General features: G+C 35.6%; 1 protein-coding gene across 6 annotated transcripts in view; it reads right to left on the bottom strand.

The window, feature by feature from the left end:
• The window catches only part of DOCK7 (dedicator of cytokinesis 7), a 217,597-nt gene that overhangs the window by 92,425 nt on the left and 108,728 nt on the right, over positions 1-16,444 (bottom strand). For 5 of the 6 annotated variants that reach the window (XM_037043513.1, XM_037043528.1, XM_037043521.1 and 2 more), the window contains exons 16-19: positions 16,326-16,396; positions 12,609-12,747; positions 11,403-11,504; positions 3,919-4,005 (exon numbers count right to left, since the gene is read on the bottom strand). In XM_037043513.1, coding sequence (XP_036899408.1) covers positions 3,919-4,005; positions 11,403-11,504; positions 12,609-12,747; positions 16,326-16,396 — 399 coding nt within the window. Of the gene's footprint in view, positions 1-3,918; positions 4,006-11,402; positions 11,505-12,608; positions 12,748-16,325; positions 16,397-16,444 lie in introns of those variants that run through there. The other variant, XM_037043560.1, reaches the window with a different exon arrangement.

Below are 16,444 nucleotides of genomic sequence, written 5' to 3'. Positions count from 1 at the left end.
AGTAGGTTTACAACTGTTCATTTAAAAAATAATACAATAATTAATAAGTAATAATACAAGAATAAACTCTGTGTTTCACAAACTCACAACTGTAAACCTATTTTTGCACCATCCTGTATTTTCATTTATTATGGTAAAGTAGCCACTTCAAATACTACCGATTATTCAAGAAATCTACTGATGTTAATTAAGACTCTTTTCCCCGGTATGAGTCTGCCTTATTGTTTTAAACTCACTGTTGTGTAGGTTGTTAGTAACCTACCCATGCCCATTTGTTAGTTTATTGCCTCTCAGCTCCATTCTCACCCACCAATGTTGCCACATTTGTAATACTGGAGCTGGACTCTTCAAACTGCATCTTGCCTTTGTCAGGCAGCTTGTGGTTAGGCTCTGACCACAGAGGTATGGGAAGCAATCTACCTTGCCTGAGGACTTAGCAGGGACTTTTCCTCTGCCTGTTATTTTTTTCTTAAAAAAAAAAAAGATTTTATTTATCCATTTTTAGAGAGGGGAAGGGAGGGAGAAAGAGAAAGAAAGGAACGCCAATGCATGGTTGCCCCTCACACAGTCCCCCACCAGGGACTCTGGCCCACAACCCAGGCCTGTGCCCCAACTGGGAATCGAACCACCCCCCAGCCTGGAGTCCTCACTCAAGCCACTGACCTACACCAGCCAGGGCCTTTTTATTTTTTCTGACGGTGACTAGGAGATGTGAATGTTATGGCTCAGAGGTGAGGGACTTGGGCAGCAGCGTTCACCACAGCACTGGTGGCTACTACAGGTCCCTATCAGGGTCTGATTCTCAGCCTTTGGGATCCTCCTCTAGGTTTCTAAATTGCTTCCTTATCATTTTCTGCAATTGCTATCTCTGTTACAATCAGAATTCTCTTATCCCATGTAGTAGTGAATCACCTTTAACCTAGCTAACAATTATTTATTATATATAAATGTTCTCCGTGCAAATTACTGGCAGTTTCTACTGCCTGACTAAATCCTGACTATTATTTAAACTCTTCTACACTAACAGAACCAGTCTTATTAAAAGCAGTAAGTGCTCAGTCCCAGGATACATGCTTATTCTCTCAGCCTCCATTATACCTAGAGAACCATGTGCTATAGTTCGAACCAATGAGATGTGAGCAAAAGCCTCTTGGCACTTTGGGAAGACTTTCACTTACTGAACAATAAAATTCACTTTAAGAAAAGGTAATAATGCTGAACAGCATCACATTTACAATTCTAATAATGTTCTAATCTGTTTTAAATGAGTAAAAAATAACTCTATGGAGTTCTAACTATATATCTAATAATTTCAAAGATCTATAAGCAAGGTATAAAACACCATAAAAACATTTGTTGTCTTTAATCAATCCCTTAAAAAGATTATAATAAATGAGGACATTGTTTTATGCAGTTACAAAGTTATAAACTTTTTAGACTTCCGCTTTATTCTTCCCCCACATTCCATAGCATCTACACCACCTATATTACATATTTTGCCCCAAATCCTTCTTTGTCACATAAAGACAACACATGTAAGTGCCTCCATAAAAACAAAGTTAGGAGTAAAACCTAATTATACTACCAACTCTAAAGAGAATAAAATAATAAAATGAAGCCTGAAAAATAATATAGTTGAATATTTAAGAAGACATATAATGTGATACTAAGAATACTTCTATTAAGGGAAAGAGTATGTTTCAACTGTACAGTATAATGTCAATATTATTATTCACATTTATATTACTGACATATAATATATTGACAATACTATTGACATATGATATAATGACCTATATTACTGAAAATATAAAATATTATTACCAGAAGCTTAAGGACTATAGGAAACACAGGACACATTCAGTAACAGGAGAAGAAAAACTCCACTGGAGCCATTATTTAACTGGTATCTCCTCTATACTTCTAAAAAAACCTTTCTTGTTACTATTTTAAACCATAATATAGAAGTGTTTGGTCTTCTTATTTTTCCCTATCTCACTGTGCAGAAAAGAGCTAACATAGGAAGAAAGCTGAATGTTAAAGTCTTGCTCACAAGGGGACCCTCTGGCTGGCACCTGGGAACTGGGGTTTCAGGAGAGTTCCAACTGATAGGGGTGCCTAAACTGTGCTCACAATAAGGTTTATGCTGAACACCTGCTTTCCTTCTGGAAATCAAGAATTTCAGTACGTGTTAGGCAGAGGGTACCTATGTGACAAGTCCATAGTAAAAACCCTGGGAACTGAGTAATATGCTTCCCTGACAGACAACATCAACTTGACCTATGTAACTCCACTAGGAAATGACTCTTGGAGCTTGCATCTTGTTCCCTCTGGACTTGACTTCTTTCATCTTAGCCAGTTTTGCTGTAGGTACTTCAAAATAAATCATAGTTGTGAACATGACTGCATGCTGAGTCCTGTGAGTTCTGCTTTAAAAAAAATCACTAAATCTAAAGGGGCCTTGGGAATCCCTGCAAACCAGCCCTCCCCCTTTCAAGCTGGAGAACCCCTGAATTTCATTAAAAAAACTTGTCTTTTCCCACTCTACCTTTTCTCCCAGGAGAATCATGTTCACCAGTATAGTTTTAACTATCACATTTATTCTGTTAGTCCCAGTCTTAAACACCAAACTAATTACATCTGCCCACAGGACACCTTCATCTGACGTGCACAGACATGTTAAACTCAACAGGCTCAAAAATAAACTCATTATGGCTCCACAATTGCTCTCCTTTAGCAATTGCTCCCAAATTTACTTCTCTCACGTTTCCTATTTAGATTAGAAATCACCATCTACCTGAACTCTAAACTCTAAAGCATTCAATTCCTTCATAATCTGCTACCAACCTGGTCTTCTATTCTCACCTATCATGATTTCCCATGCATTTTAATTTCCATTCACACTAGATTACTTGCTTGTGCTTAAACAGATTACTATCTCTTTGCACTTGCATGTGAGTTGCCCACCTTCTCTCTTGGTATGGTAAGAGCCTACTTATCAATGCAACACCTCAGTTCCCAGCTAAACAAATGACTCTCTCCTCTGAACTTGATTTAGTTCATATGTCTAACATATTACTAATTTTATTGTACTGCAATTATTTTTACATTTCCCCCTATTGTAAGGTCCTTGAAGGAAACTCTCCTTCCTTGACAGGTAACAACCACCCTGACCTCATGAAGCTTAGAATCTGATGGGAGAGAGAACCAACAAACAAATACATATATGTATCTGTGTGTGTGTGTGTATGTATGTATATATGTATATGTACACACACACAGACACACAGAAAGGATGAGAGGAAGTGGGAGAGCACACTAGAGCAAAAGGCAGTAAGCAGTAAGTGCCAGATAAGACAATACAGAGTAATGGGGCTGCTGTGTTTAAAAGAGTCACCAGAGAAGGCTTTTCTGACATGAGGAGAAGCCGTTATGAAGAGAGGTGAAATGAATGTTAGGAGGAAAAGCATTACTCCAGCTGGAGAGAGTAAAGGCTTTACAGAGAGCTTGGCATATTCAAGAAATACAGTGAAGAATGTAGAATGAAGAATGTACAGTGAAGAATACAGTAAATGACTCCTAAGATCTCTTTCCAACTGAAATATCCAAGTTTATGAGAAGTAAAATACATTAGATGATGCTTTTTCAACTCTAAAGTACTGCTATGTACCAGAAACTCAGGGGCAAAAATCACTTAACTGTTCAAAATGATGTCAATAACATTTTGAAAAGTGAAATATTTGCTTTTGTCGACATTAACAACCTGTTGATAAAAAGTGACTTCTGAATCCACACATTTTTAACTCTTATACTCCCATAAGTCTTACAGCAGACGACAAAACCGATAGAAGTACTAGACAATATGTTTAATTCATTCAAGTGAGATTTTATCATTAAAAATTATTAAAACTCACTTACTTGTGTATGGACAGATGAAACAGCAACAACTTCAACATTAAAAACACCTTTGTGATTATCTACCCATTTCATGCCAGGTAGAGGAACCTATGAGATATAAAACACAATGACCAGAGCTACTTAAGTTGATCATGAACTCTGAAAAGAAATTTAAAAATTATAATTTCTCAATGAGAAAAAATACTGTGAAATACATTTTCATGCATTATAAGTAATGTAAAACTTATGTTTTATTCTTATTAGAAAATCAATGTCTCCTACAAAAGAATTAAAATGATCAAAGAGCAAAGAGCAGAAAATATACACTCAAAATTCTATCTTCCCAGAGACATATCCTTTTATATCACTCCAAATCTTCCTCTATGCAAATATGTGTTTATCCACACCCTTACATAGGGTGTGAATCAAAGATATTATTTTGCTACCTGTTTTTCACATATTACATTGTGAATTTCTTTTCATGTCCACAATATCATTTTTAATAGCTTATAATAATCTGTTTTCTTTATTTCAAACACTCCTGTTGTGTTTTAAAGGGGCTTTAAAATACTCACAAGCCTAGGAAGTTTATTTTAAAGATGAGAAAACATTTTTTTGCTAGGAATTAATTAAAATTATGTAATAAAATCTTATTTTTAAAAAAGAGTATATCAGTTCTCTCCATTGGCTGCTAAGTACTGCTAAAAACCCTGAACGTGGAAGATAAAATAAACATAAAGACTCAAAGGTGCCCAGAAGAATGCAGGCAGGCTAGGAACCTCAGGGTGGGAGGCACTGGAAGGCAGTATTTCCTGGGTTTTATTTTCGCCTCATATATCCTGGACTAGGTGCTAGAGCCAGAAATATCACAGGAGCTGACAAAAAAAAAAAAATGCTCCAAGAGAAGCTGCTCTCTTCAGTCAGAACAGTAATTGCCCTATTTGGTTAAAAACAAACTGCAGCTCCACCCCATCTCCATAGGCCGGGGGGAGCCTGGACCTCCACCCTCAGCTGGCTATAAAGAGGTGTTGGATTCCCCCCACTCCCCACACACATGGCATGGTATCAGAGATGAGAGAGGTGGGGGAACTAATCCCAGCCCAGCGGTACCCCCACCAACTGTGGTGTCAGTGAAAAAGGAAAGCAGTAACAAGGAGCTCCCTATCCCTCACAGCCAGCGAGGTGTAAGCAGAGGCCTAGAAGAGAGCCTGAGATCCCACCTCCATCTAGTAATAAGCCCCCACCCCAGTACATTGCAAAGGAATGTGGACCTTTACCTGGCAACAGTCTCCACCCCCACAGCTAAAACACAGACATAAATAAGATCTAGAGTTATAATATCCAAAATGTTCATGATATAATTTTAAAAATCACACATCATACCAAGAACCAGGACAATTTCAAATGAGAAAAAGACAATAGACCCAATACTGAGATGACACAGATGTTGGATAGATGTGAGACGTGACAGAATTTAAAAACAGTCAGCATTTTTAAAAAACCTTCAGTGAACAATTATGAATATTTCTGGAATAAATGACAAAAATAGAAAGTCTCAGCAAATAAAACTAAAAAAAATTCAAAAGGGCTTTTCTTTTCCATGGTTGCATATTTTTATGTGTAGAAAAGAAAAGCAAATAAAGTTAGTTTCTTGTTAAATAACATAAATAGGCAGAAAATGCAATGTCTCTACTGAAGCAAATAATACAGGTTTAGAAACATTTTGGGGGGAAAAAGAGTCAGTGAACTGAAACTACTCAAAGCAAGAAACAGTGCTCTTTCAACCCAAAATACTGTTTTCAATTATTAAAAAATAGGATACATGAGTAAAATGTGAACACATGCTTCTTTAAACATAGGGGTTCTCAAAGCTTGAACTAAGGGCCAGCAACATAAACATCATCAGGGCACATGTTAGAAATGTAAACACGTGACCCCCGGCCCAGATCTACTGCATCGGAAACTGGGGGCAGGAGGGAGTAAGGGTCAACACTGGTGTTACAGCAAAACTCCCCAGGCGATCGGATGCTTGCTAAAGTAAGAACTGCTGTCCCAAAGCATCATTCTAAATGTTCTGCATACCACTGAATCATTCCATCATCAACATAATGCTTTATTACACACTTTAATTATTCTCTTCAATTTACAGATGAGAAAATTCAGGCACAGAGAGTGTCTTAGTCAGCCTGGGCTACTATTATAAAAGTCCATACTCTGGGTGGCTGAAACAACAGAAACTTATTTTCTCTGGAGACTGAAAGTCCAAGATCAAGGCACCAACATGGTCAGTGTCTGGTGAGAACCTCTCCCTAGATTGCAGATGGCCAATTTCTCACTCTGTCCTCATAAGAGAAACAGCAAGATCTTTGGTGTATCTTTTTATATCTATCTAATTCTACCATGAAACTCCACCCTCATGACCTCTTGTAAGCTTGATTCCCTCACAAAATCCAGGTCTCCAAATACTATCACACGTGAGGGTTAGGGCTTCAGCACACAAATCTGTGGGGTGGGGAACACAATTCAGTCAATAGCTGAGCGAATACAAAACTTACCCAAGGTCGCATAAGTGGAAGCGGTGGAACCAAGAGTAAAACCCTGGAAATTATACTATATTGCCTTTCGAAGTATATGAGGTTAAAAACAACAAAATCTTCCACAATCCCACACCCCTTCGAGAACTAACTTTGCTAAATTTGATGTATATTTTCCAAACTACTTCCTACACAATTGCGGATGTATACCTGTATACTAAATCTGGTTGTTACTATACTGTTTATTTTCATGTTTTATTATAAATATCCTACTGGGATATTTAAATCTGTATCATTCTTCTTACTATTGTACCATTCATTATATGGATGTACAAAAATTTAATTAAACATTAAACCCTTGGTCAATACCCAGGTAATTTCCATGTTTTACCTTTTGCTAATACTAGCAGCTTACCAACCCTATAGCAGGGACAGAGAAAAACAAGTAAATAAATAATTTCAGATAGTGGTAAGTATTAAACAAATAAAATTGGATTAGAATGATAGAGTATATCAGCAGTGTGGAGGAGGGAAGGGCTGAAAATTCACGAAGTGAGGAAAGACTTTTCTGAGGAGATGCTCTTTGATATACAACTCAGATAACGAGAAGAAGCCATCCCTGTGGGGAACAGGGAGGGAAATCCGATGGAGGATTCAAAGGCCTAGAGGCAGAAAAAAGTTTGGAAGAAGCTCTGAGTACAGAGATGAGGCTGCAGTTATGGTGAAAGCTGGTGCAGAAAGGTGGACCAGCCCTCAGATCATTCAGAGATCTGTAAGTCACAAGGGAAAAATCAAATTACATTTTAAGAACAACAAAAGACCAGAGGAGTTTGATCTCTGAATACATATCAGAGGAATATTTTATTTTGGTCACACACACAAAAAAAACCTCCACTAAATCTTGGCCATACAATCCTGAATGGAAAAAACAAAACTTAGAGGATTACATAAAGAATAATAACTTTTTGTTAAATTCATAAAATAAGCAAAGTAAAAGTGTATTCTTTAGTCACACATATATCTCAGTTAAAAAGGTGTTTTATGAGAGCAGTTTTTAAAGCAATGTGAATATACTTAACGCCACAGAACTGCATACTTTAAAATGGTAAGTTTTATGCTATGTAGATTTATCCCAAATCAAAAAAAAAAGAAAACTAGGTTTTTATAGTTAGAGAGAAAAAGTATAGAATGGGGAGGAACAAATAAATGATGTAAGTTTCTGACACTGTTCTACCTGTTGGATTGCATGGTGGATGCATGAGTGTTTATTATATTATTAAGTAAAGTAAAGATAAGTTAAAAACTGTAATTGTCCATATATAAATGTAACCACTGTTAAGTTTATAAATATCCTATTTATAAATGATCTTTGTATATCTATACACTATATCTGTAGGATAAATACTTAGAAATATAATTCATGAGATAAAGGGTATGTATAATTTTTCACTGAGACATATTTCAGGCACAATCAAACAAAACTATTTTCAGGTCCAAGTGACTATAATGAGTGCTGAATACCATAATTCTACAGGAGAAAATGCTGGTGACAGATTACCATGCTGGTCTATGCATCAATCTTCCGTGAATTTTATAAGCACTGATCTGCTTCCTAGAGCCCAATAAGCACTGATCCTGAAAAGCTGATGACCTTGAACTGAGGTAAATTCATCCAAATACCATCAGTCTTTTGAGGTATATTGGCGGCCAAGGTCTTTCTCTCATTCACCATAAGATTCCAAAAGCTGTTTAACAAGAACAAATCTGATTTTGGCCATTTTATGCTTGAGGTGTCTGTGGAACATCCTGGTAAAGACAGCACCGGGCATTTTAATTTACCAAATAACTGGCAAAAAGTAGATGAGCAGAGATACAGATTTAGGATTCATCAACTAACAGCAGGAGTGAAGGTCCTGATTTTGTACAAGTTATACACTGTACCATGTTGGGCGCACTGTTCACGTGAACTGCAGCCAGTGCTTTGCCTAACAAGAGTGCTTACATGAAGTTAACACATTATCAGAAGGTCTCTGGCCTTCTGAATCAAACAAAGCTCAACCTCAGCCAGGAAAGTAAATACAAAATTGCATTAAGCAATGACCCATAAAGTTGAATGTTTGAATACTTACCTCTTATATATTTTAAATGAAACACCAAAAGTAACAATATTTACTATTCTTTAAATAACAATAAAGTTAAGAATACATACTGTTCTTTTAATGTAATAATTAAAATATACCGAAGCTTAAGTACTTAATCAGGTGGTTTATCTCACATACCAATCAGCCACATCATCCATCTGAAGTCAAATCCGAATGATCACCACATTCTTCATGTTTGAGCATTCACGAAATAGTAAGAAACCACCAGCATCCCTTTAGAAAGCTAACCTTGCATTTGCATTTGCAAATCTTTCTTTTTGAAATATAATACTACCTCTGGCAGAAAACTAACTTATTTTACTAGAAAGAAAATGTGTCCCTGGAAAACTAAATAACAGATTTGGGAAGGAGTAGGAGAGTCCTGTTTTTAATTTCTACTTACTCATTTACTAAATATTTATTTACTCATTCACTGAATAAATATTTACTGACTGCCTACTATGAGACAAGCAGTATTCTAAGAACTTGTACACACAGCACTGCCCAAGAAAGACAAAGTTCTTACTCTCACAGAGTTTATATTCATTGGGTAATAAATAGGTAAATAAAAACACCTAATCTTTAAAGTCAGTGATGAGTAGTATGAGGATAAAGTAAGGTAACAGGATAAAAAGGGGTGGAGGCTGCTACTTAAAACAGTTAACATAGAAAACCTCTCTAAAGAGGTGGCATTTAAGCGGCTACCTGATGAAATGAAAACAGGCCTCCTGATAAATAAACCTAAGAAAGGATGTAAAAGACCTGTACATGGAAAATTATAAGACATTGAAGAAAGAAAGTGAAGAAGATACAAATAAGTGGAAGCATATACCGTGTTCATGGATGGGAAGAATTAACATCATTAAAATGTCCATACTACCCAAAGCAATTGATAGATTCAATGCAATTCCTATCATGATTCTAATGATATATTTCACAGAACTAGAACAAATACTTCAAACACTTATATGGAACCACAAAAGGCCCAGCACAGCAACAGCAACCCTGAGAAAGAAGAACAAAGTAGGAGGAATCATACTACTTAATATCAAACTGTACTACAAGGCTGTAGTAATCAAAACAGCCTAGTACTGACATAAAAACAGACACATAGATCAATGGAACAGAATAGGGAGCCCATAAATAAACCCACACCTTCACAGTCAATTAATATTCAACAGAGGTAGCAAGTATATACAATGGGCTAAAGATAGTTTATTCAATAAATGGTGTTGGAAAAATTGGACAGATGTACAAAAAATGAAATCAAACCAGCTTCTTATACCACACACAAGAATAAATTTAAAAAATGGACCAGCCCTGGCTGGCGTAGCTCAGTGGGTTGAGCGCGGGCCTGTGAAGCAAAGATTGTGGTTCAATTCCCAGTCAGGGCACATGCCTGGGTTGTAGGCCAGTTCCCAGCGGGGGACACATGAAAGGCAACCACACATTGATATTTCTCTCCCTCTCCACTTCCCTTCCCCTCTCTGAAAATAAATAAATAAAATATTTTTTAAAAAATGGACCAAAGACTTAAATGTTAGACCTGAAACCATAAAAATCAGAGAAGAAAGCATAAGCAGCAAAATCTCAGACACTGCTCACAGATTTTTTTAAATTGGATATATCTCCCCAGGCAAAGGAAACAAAAGAAAAATAAACAAATGGGACTACATAAAGCTAAAAAGTTTTTGCACAGCAAAGGAAATCATCAACAAAATAAAAGACAACCCACAGAAATATTTGCCAATACATCTGATAAGTATTTATGAAACTCAACACCAAAAAACCCAAACAAACCAATTAAAAAATGGGCAAAGGACCTGAACAGACACTTCTCCAAAGAATATATCCAGATGGCCAATAGACATATAAAAATATGCTCAATGTCACTAATCATCAGAGAAATGCAAATTAAAACCAAAATGAGATACCATCTCACATCTTGCAGAACAGTCATCATCAATAAGTCAACAAGGCTAGTGAGGATGTGGAGAAAGGGGAACCCTTTTCCATTGTTGGTGGGAATGCAGACTGGTACAGGCACTATGGAAAACAGTATAGAGATACCACAAAAAATTAAAAATGGATCTGCCTTTTGATCCAATGATCCCACTTCTGGGAGTATATCTGGAGGAACTCAAATTGCTAATTCAAAAGAACATAAGAACATAAGAACCCCTATGTCCATTGCAGCATTATTTACAATCTCCAAGATATGGAAGCAGCCCAAGTGTCCATCAGTAGATGAGTGGATAAAACAACTATGGGATATTTACACAACGAAATACTCTCGGCCGTAAAAAGAGAAGAAAATTTTATCCTTTGTGACACTATGGATGGACCTGGAGAACATTATGCTAAGTGAAATAAGCCAGTCAGATAAAGACAAGTACCATATGATTTCACTCATATGTGGAATCTAATGAACAGACTGAACTAACATAGATACTGGGGACAGACTCATAGATGGAGAGCAGATGACAGCTGGTCGGGAGGGGGAGGTGAAAGGGTGGAGGGATTGAGCAAAAAGGAAAAAAGACTCATGGACATGGACAACACTGTGGTGACTGCTGGGAGGAGGGGAGTATAAAGGGACTAAATGGTAATGAAAAAAATTAAACAAAGATTAAAATTTAAAAATAAAATTAATATATTTATATATTTAAATAGTATAAAAGCTCCTAAATATTCTACAATTTAATTATAAGAAAATATATTATCACTTTATTATATTATATATTGCATTACATATTACAAAGGAAAGCACCTTTGTAATAAAAAACCAATTTCATTCAATCTCTGGAATTTCCACGTGAGAGATACTAACCTCAGGAGATAGTACAGAATAAGCCTGTGGTGGTTTTTCCAATGAGACTGGTAGGCAAAACTGTCCAGTCTTTAATCGTCCATTCTGAAGCATTGGTATCCACTTTTAAATTAAAAAGAAAAAGAAAACAATATTCATTTAAATATGTTTGTTACAAAAGCAATTATTTGGAAAATCTGTTTTAAGAACTTGGTATGAGCCACATTTGTCTCACATCCTCAAATACCAAAGGGATTTAATGAGCCTTCTCCAAAGTTTCCCAACATTATTTTACTAAGGATGATCCATACGATATTATAAATACTAACTATGCAACACTTAAATTTATAGAAGGCCGTATTAGTCAAGGGACAGTTGTAGTAGAAAAAGACCACAAAGTGTTACCAACTTTAAATTGGAATAATAGTGTAAATGTAAATAAGAAAAAAAAGATTTGATTAGATATGAATGTTGAAAAGAAAATGTTAAAGCATGTACATAAATTTATTTTCTTGCATTTAGGAAAATTCATGTCACAAATTGCAACAGACAAAAAAATTAATCAAATGTTGACTTTTCTCTCTAGAGTGGAGTCATGAGCTTTCTGACAAAATAGTATAATGTACCATATCTTTCACCTTAGGTTTACTTTTGCAGTTTGATTATACTGATTTTCAAATAATACTCACAAGTTTATGCCCTGACCAGTGCAGCTCAGTGGGTTGGGCATCCTCCCACAAAGTGAGGGGTCACCTGTTCAATTCTTAGTCGGGGCACGTCCCTAGGTTGTGGGTTTGGTTCCTGGTCAGGGTGTGTACGAGAGGCAATCGATCGATGTTTCTCTCCCTTACTCTCTCCCTCCCTTCTCCTCTTCCCCAAAACAAATTAACTAAATAAACTCACTCAAGGATTTAATTGCCTTTAATTATAGAAAAAATGTATTTAATAGCCAAAGGTCTTTAAAACATTTCACATTTAAGGTATTCTTTTCTGAAGAACCCATAAAGCCATTATATTTATATAGTACTGTGGGGTAATAACACACAATAATCAGGACCAACACCAAAGTGTTTAGACACATTAGTCAATTAATCATACTAATGAGCATTTTCTTGTTACAGTGATTCTTCCTAACCAATGTGGGGATAAGAAATATACCAACTATATCTTAAATATTCACTTATTTTTAAGATCAAAGAGCTAAGTATTTAACAAAAATATACTTACTGTATACCCAACAGGAGTTTCAAGAGGAGTATTTTGTTTTTGTTGACAACTAACATGATAAAAAGTAAAAAGCACGTGATGATGGTCAGTTAAAGTAGCAGGCAGTTTAACTTTGATTTCTTCATGAAAATCAGGAGACCTTCATGCAAAAAAAACCAGATTAATAGTCAATGAATTGTCCAAAATAAATAACCATGGCATTTGTACATTTGAATAATTTTAAAATTAATTTCAAGATTCATGCTTAATTTTTCTTTATTCTCAAAGAAGTAACTAACTCCTCCTTCCAGATGAGGAAGCTGTCAATGTTTCTAAAATTTCTCCTCTCACTTTGATTAATGGGTGGTGTAATCTATTTCGGAAATTAATTAATAATTACCACCTTGACACTGAGATCGTCATTAGGTTGGAAACTGCTGAAGAGGAGACTAGGGCAAGGCTTTCTATATTTAGAAATCAATTCTGATACAAATCATATAATAAGTAATATAAAATTTTTGTAAGTGTATATTTTAAAACCATCCCATAAAAAAACATTTTTCTGCTCCAGGAGCACAGCTTCAACTTGAGACTAATTTATATTATCCTTTTGTAAAAAAAGAAAAAAGGTATCTTTAGGCACTTAATATCAAGTTGGGCTCTCTATGAACTGTCTTGCATCAATTATCCCATTGATAAAGAAATAATGTTACCAAAACATGGACTAGTATATTGACTAACAGCTCAAAGGAAAGAAAAAAATATCAGGGAACAACCATGAGTTACATTTGTCCCACATATTAGAAGTGCCTCCAGCCACTGTTAGCATATAGTAATTACCATGTTTGATCAAACGAATGGAATTTTGACCTTAATATTCAATGAGAATTTTTATAGAAAGCATGGCTGCTATTTATGATGTAGACTTAAAAAAGGGTAGAGCCTTAACATCCCGATTTTCCATGTTCAGTTCGTATCTCTCAGAGTTATCTTCAATGAAAATGCATCCAAACCATATAGCTCCTACTACTTTTAAAGTGAAGGCTGTCCCACCAAAAATCAATTAGAGATTTTTCTCTGATGCTAGTAGGTCAAATATCATTCTCAAATAAGCCTCAAAAATGCTAACTGGTATAGATTTGATCACAGAAATAGTAAGTGGAATGAGGCTTCTAATAATCACCAGAAAGACAGGTAATGCCAGCAGCTATTGGAGAATTTGATGACTTTGGTGAATAAATGATGCTATACATCTTATTACCGATATCACCAGTCACCAGTGAATTATGAGAGAGGTGAATTTACTAGCAATGTTACGCAGTATTCTCATTTTAATTCTACTAATGCTAAGAGCAACAAAAATAAAGACTTAGCCACAAATGAAGATACTTTTAGAAATTATTACTTTATCAATATCTTTCCTATTCAGTGTTTTAGTTCATATCTTTCCTCAAGTTATATTATGTGAAGACTTATGGACAATTAAATATCTACCAGTTAGTTATTCGTTAGCAAGTAAACAGCCCGCCTTTAGGTTAGAAATTGTATTACTTTTGTGGTGGCTTTAAAGATTAACATAAAAAAATGACTGCCCTGAAAAATATATACAGCTTAGTAGAAATATAAGTAAGACACACATACAACAGTAACTACACTATAAAACAGGGGTTGGCAAACTATGGCCCACAGACCAAATCCAGTCAACTGCCTGGTTTTATATAAACTACAAACTAAGAATGGTTTTTATATTTTTAAATGGTTAAAATCATCAAAAGAATAATATTTCACTTTAAATATTACATGAAATTCAAATTTCAGTATCCATAAGTAGAATTTTATTGGAAGACAGCCATGCCCATTCATTTGCCATTTTACTCATCGTCGATGGCTGCTTTTGTACTGTAACAGAAGGGCTGCGTGGCTGCAACAGAGAGCATGTGGCCCCCAGGGCCTAAATATGTACTATTTGGCCCTTTGTGAAAAAAGTTTGCTAGCCCCTGGTATAGAGCAGATACGGTTAAACGCTTCAACAACAGAGTTCAACAGACTGCTTAAAGTTTTAGATCAGGGAATTGTACTTAGGAAGAGATATATAACATGGGCCTTTAAGAATTAGTAGAAGCTCAGTAAGTACAGAGAAGCAGTATATAATTAAAGATTCAAGAAAGACCCAGAAACAGGACAGTACAGAATATGTTTGGAGAAGAAGCAGAAATAAAATCACCAATATGTAAATGATGATTGAATATTAGAGAAAAGAAAAAAGGAAGGCAAGGATATCTTAAAGTTTGAGTCAGAGGACTGAAAAATTGGTGGTACTATTAATAAAAATGAACAGAGAGAGGGTCTAGAAGAAGGCCAGGGATAAACACACAGAAACTGAGAAGGCAGCAGGGAACCCAAATAAATATGCCCAACAGGCCACTGAAAATACCTATTTGTGCCTCAGACTGAAGGTCATGACTGAAAAAAAAAGCTGTGACAGTCCATATAAAGGTAAAAGTAGTAGCATTTTCATTGAACATAACTGAGAAATGCATATAAAATTATTTAGGAAGAGAATATTATAGAAAAAGAAGGTTAAGAACAAAACCTTAGTGTTTTGTGTGGAATGTCTATACTTAAAAGAAAAAGAAAAAAATAGAACGAATAATTACTGTGGAAGAAAAGAAGTGTTCAGACCATAAAGGTGAGAAATAAGAAAGTTTTAAGGAGGGCAAGGAAAAAACCATGCTACCCAAGAGCACTGCAGTAGCCTTTTGTTTTGTTTTGTTTTTTTAAGAATAAGAAACAAACTTGTTTTTAACACTAAGAGATGGAGCTAATGAAACAGGAACTGATGACACAAGAAAAGGGATAACCGATGAAGCCATATCCCGGAAGACGGCGGTGAGACTGAGAGCAGGAGTGAGGATTCCATTGAGCAGGATGTGGGCCATTACTGCTCTGAAACAGGAGAGGCAGAACAGTGTGAAGACAGTTTGAGGCGAGGAGCAGAGAAGTTCATGTGTCTCAAGTGGGGTGGACTCAACTTAAATTAGGAAAGCTAAGGGTAAAGCAATCAAAAGAAGTAGGAGTTAGAGGACGAGGGGAAAAACTTAAATTAGCTCTTGTAAAATTAGAGATAGGGTTTAAAAAGTTGTGACAAAAAGATTACCAAAGAGTAATCTTTTGGACCCAAGAGAAGATAAAATAAAATAAAATAAATTAATATAGCCCCATCATATGATAAAATAATGTGATAGTCCTGATTGGTATAATTTTGTGCTTTTTCTCCAACAGCATTCAATTAAAAAAGAAAGAACAAAAGCAGAAATAAAAGGTTATTCAAAGTTAACGATTTCTCAAAGAAGTAAAATGGAAAGGCACTAAATCAAAGGATTATTTGATGTTGAAAATACCATCACTTTAACTGATGGTTAGGTAAAGGTGCAAAGTGTTAAGGGAATATAATAGGGAAAGACCAAAGGACTCGAAGCCAAAAAGATAATCAATAATAATATAATAAAAATGAAAGGGTCAGAAAATTTGATAGAAAAGGTGTTTTGTGTATAAAGTCTTACATTTGAGATGTCTATGGAAAATGTGGGTCTATATGTTGAAAATTATAACTTTGATGTCAGCTGTCTTGAATTTGCACATTCAGTGCAGCAAAGCATTTGGTAAACACACTAACGTGAGCGCTAACAATGCCAGTGAGGAGTGAGTAACTTTGAAAGAAATATTTTAATTCAGTACCTGTTATGATATACTACGGCTGTATAGGCTTCCTTTGAAAATTCTGAACAGCTAGATTTACCAAAGATTACCTGTAACAAATAACAGCACGTTGAAACTTTGTTGTAATAAATGCTGGA

This window comes from Sturnira hondurensis, unplaced genomic scaffold (assembly GCF_014824575.4).
Source record: "Sturnira hondurensis isolate 20B ecotype Veracruz unplaced genomic scaffold, ASM1482457v3 Scaffold0000648, whole genome shotgun sequence".
In the NCBI taxonomy this organism is placed as follows: domain Eukaryota; kingdom Metazoa; phylum Chordata; class Mammalia; order Chiroptera; family Phyllostomidae; genus Sturnira; species Sturnira hondurensis.
Note: the sequence above shows the minus strand (reverse complement) of the source record. Positions and strands in the feature narration are given on the sequence as shown.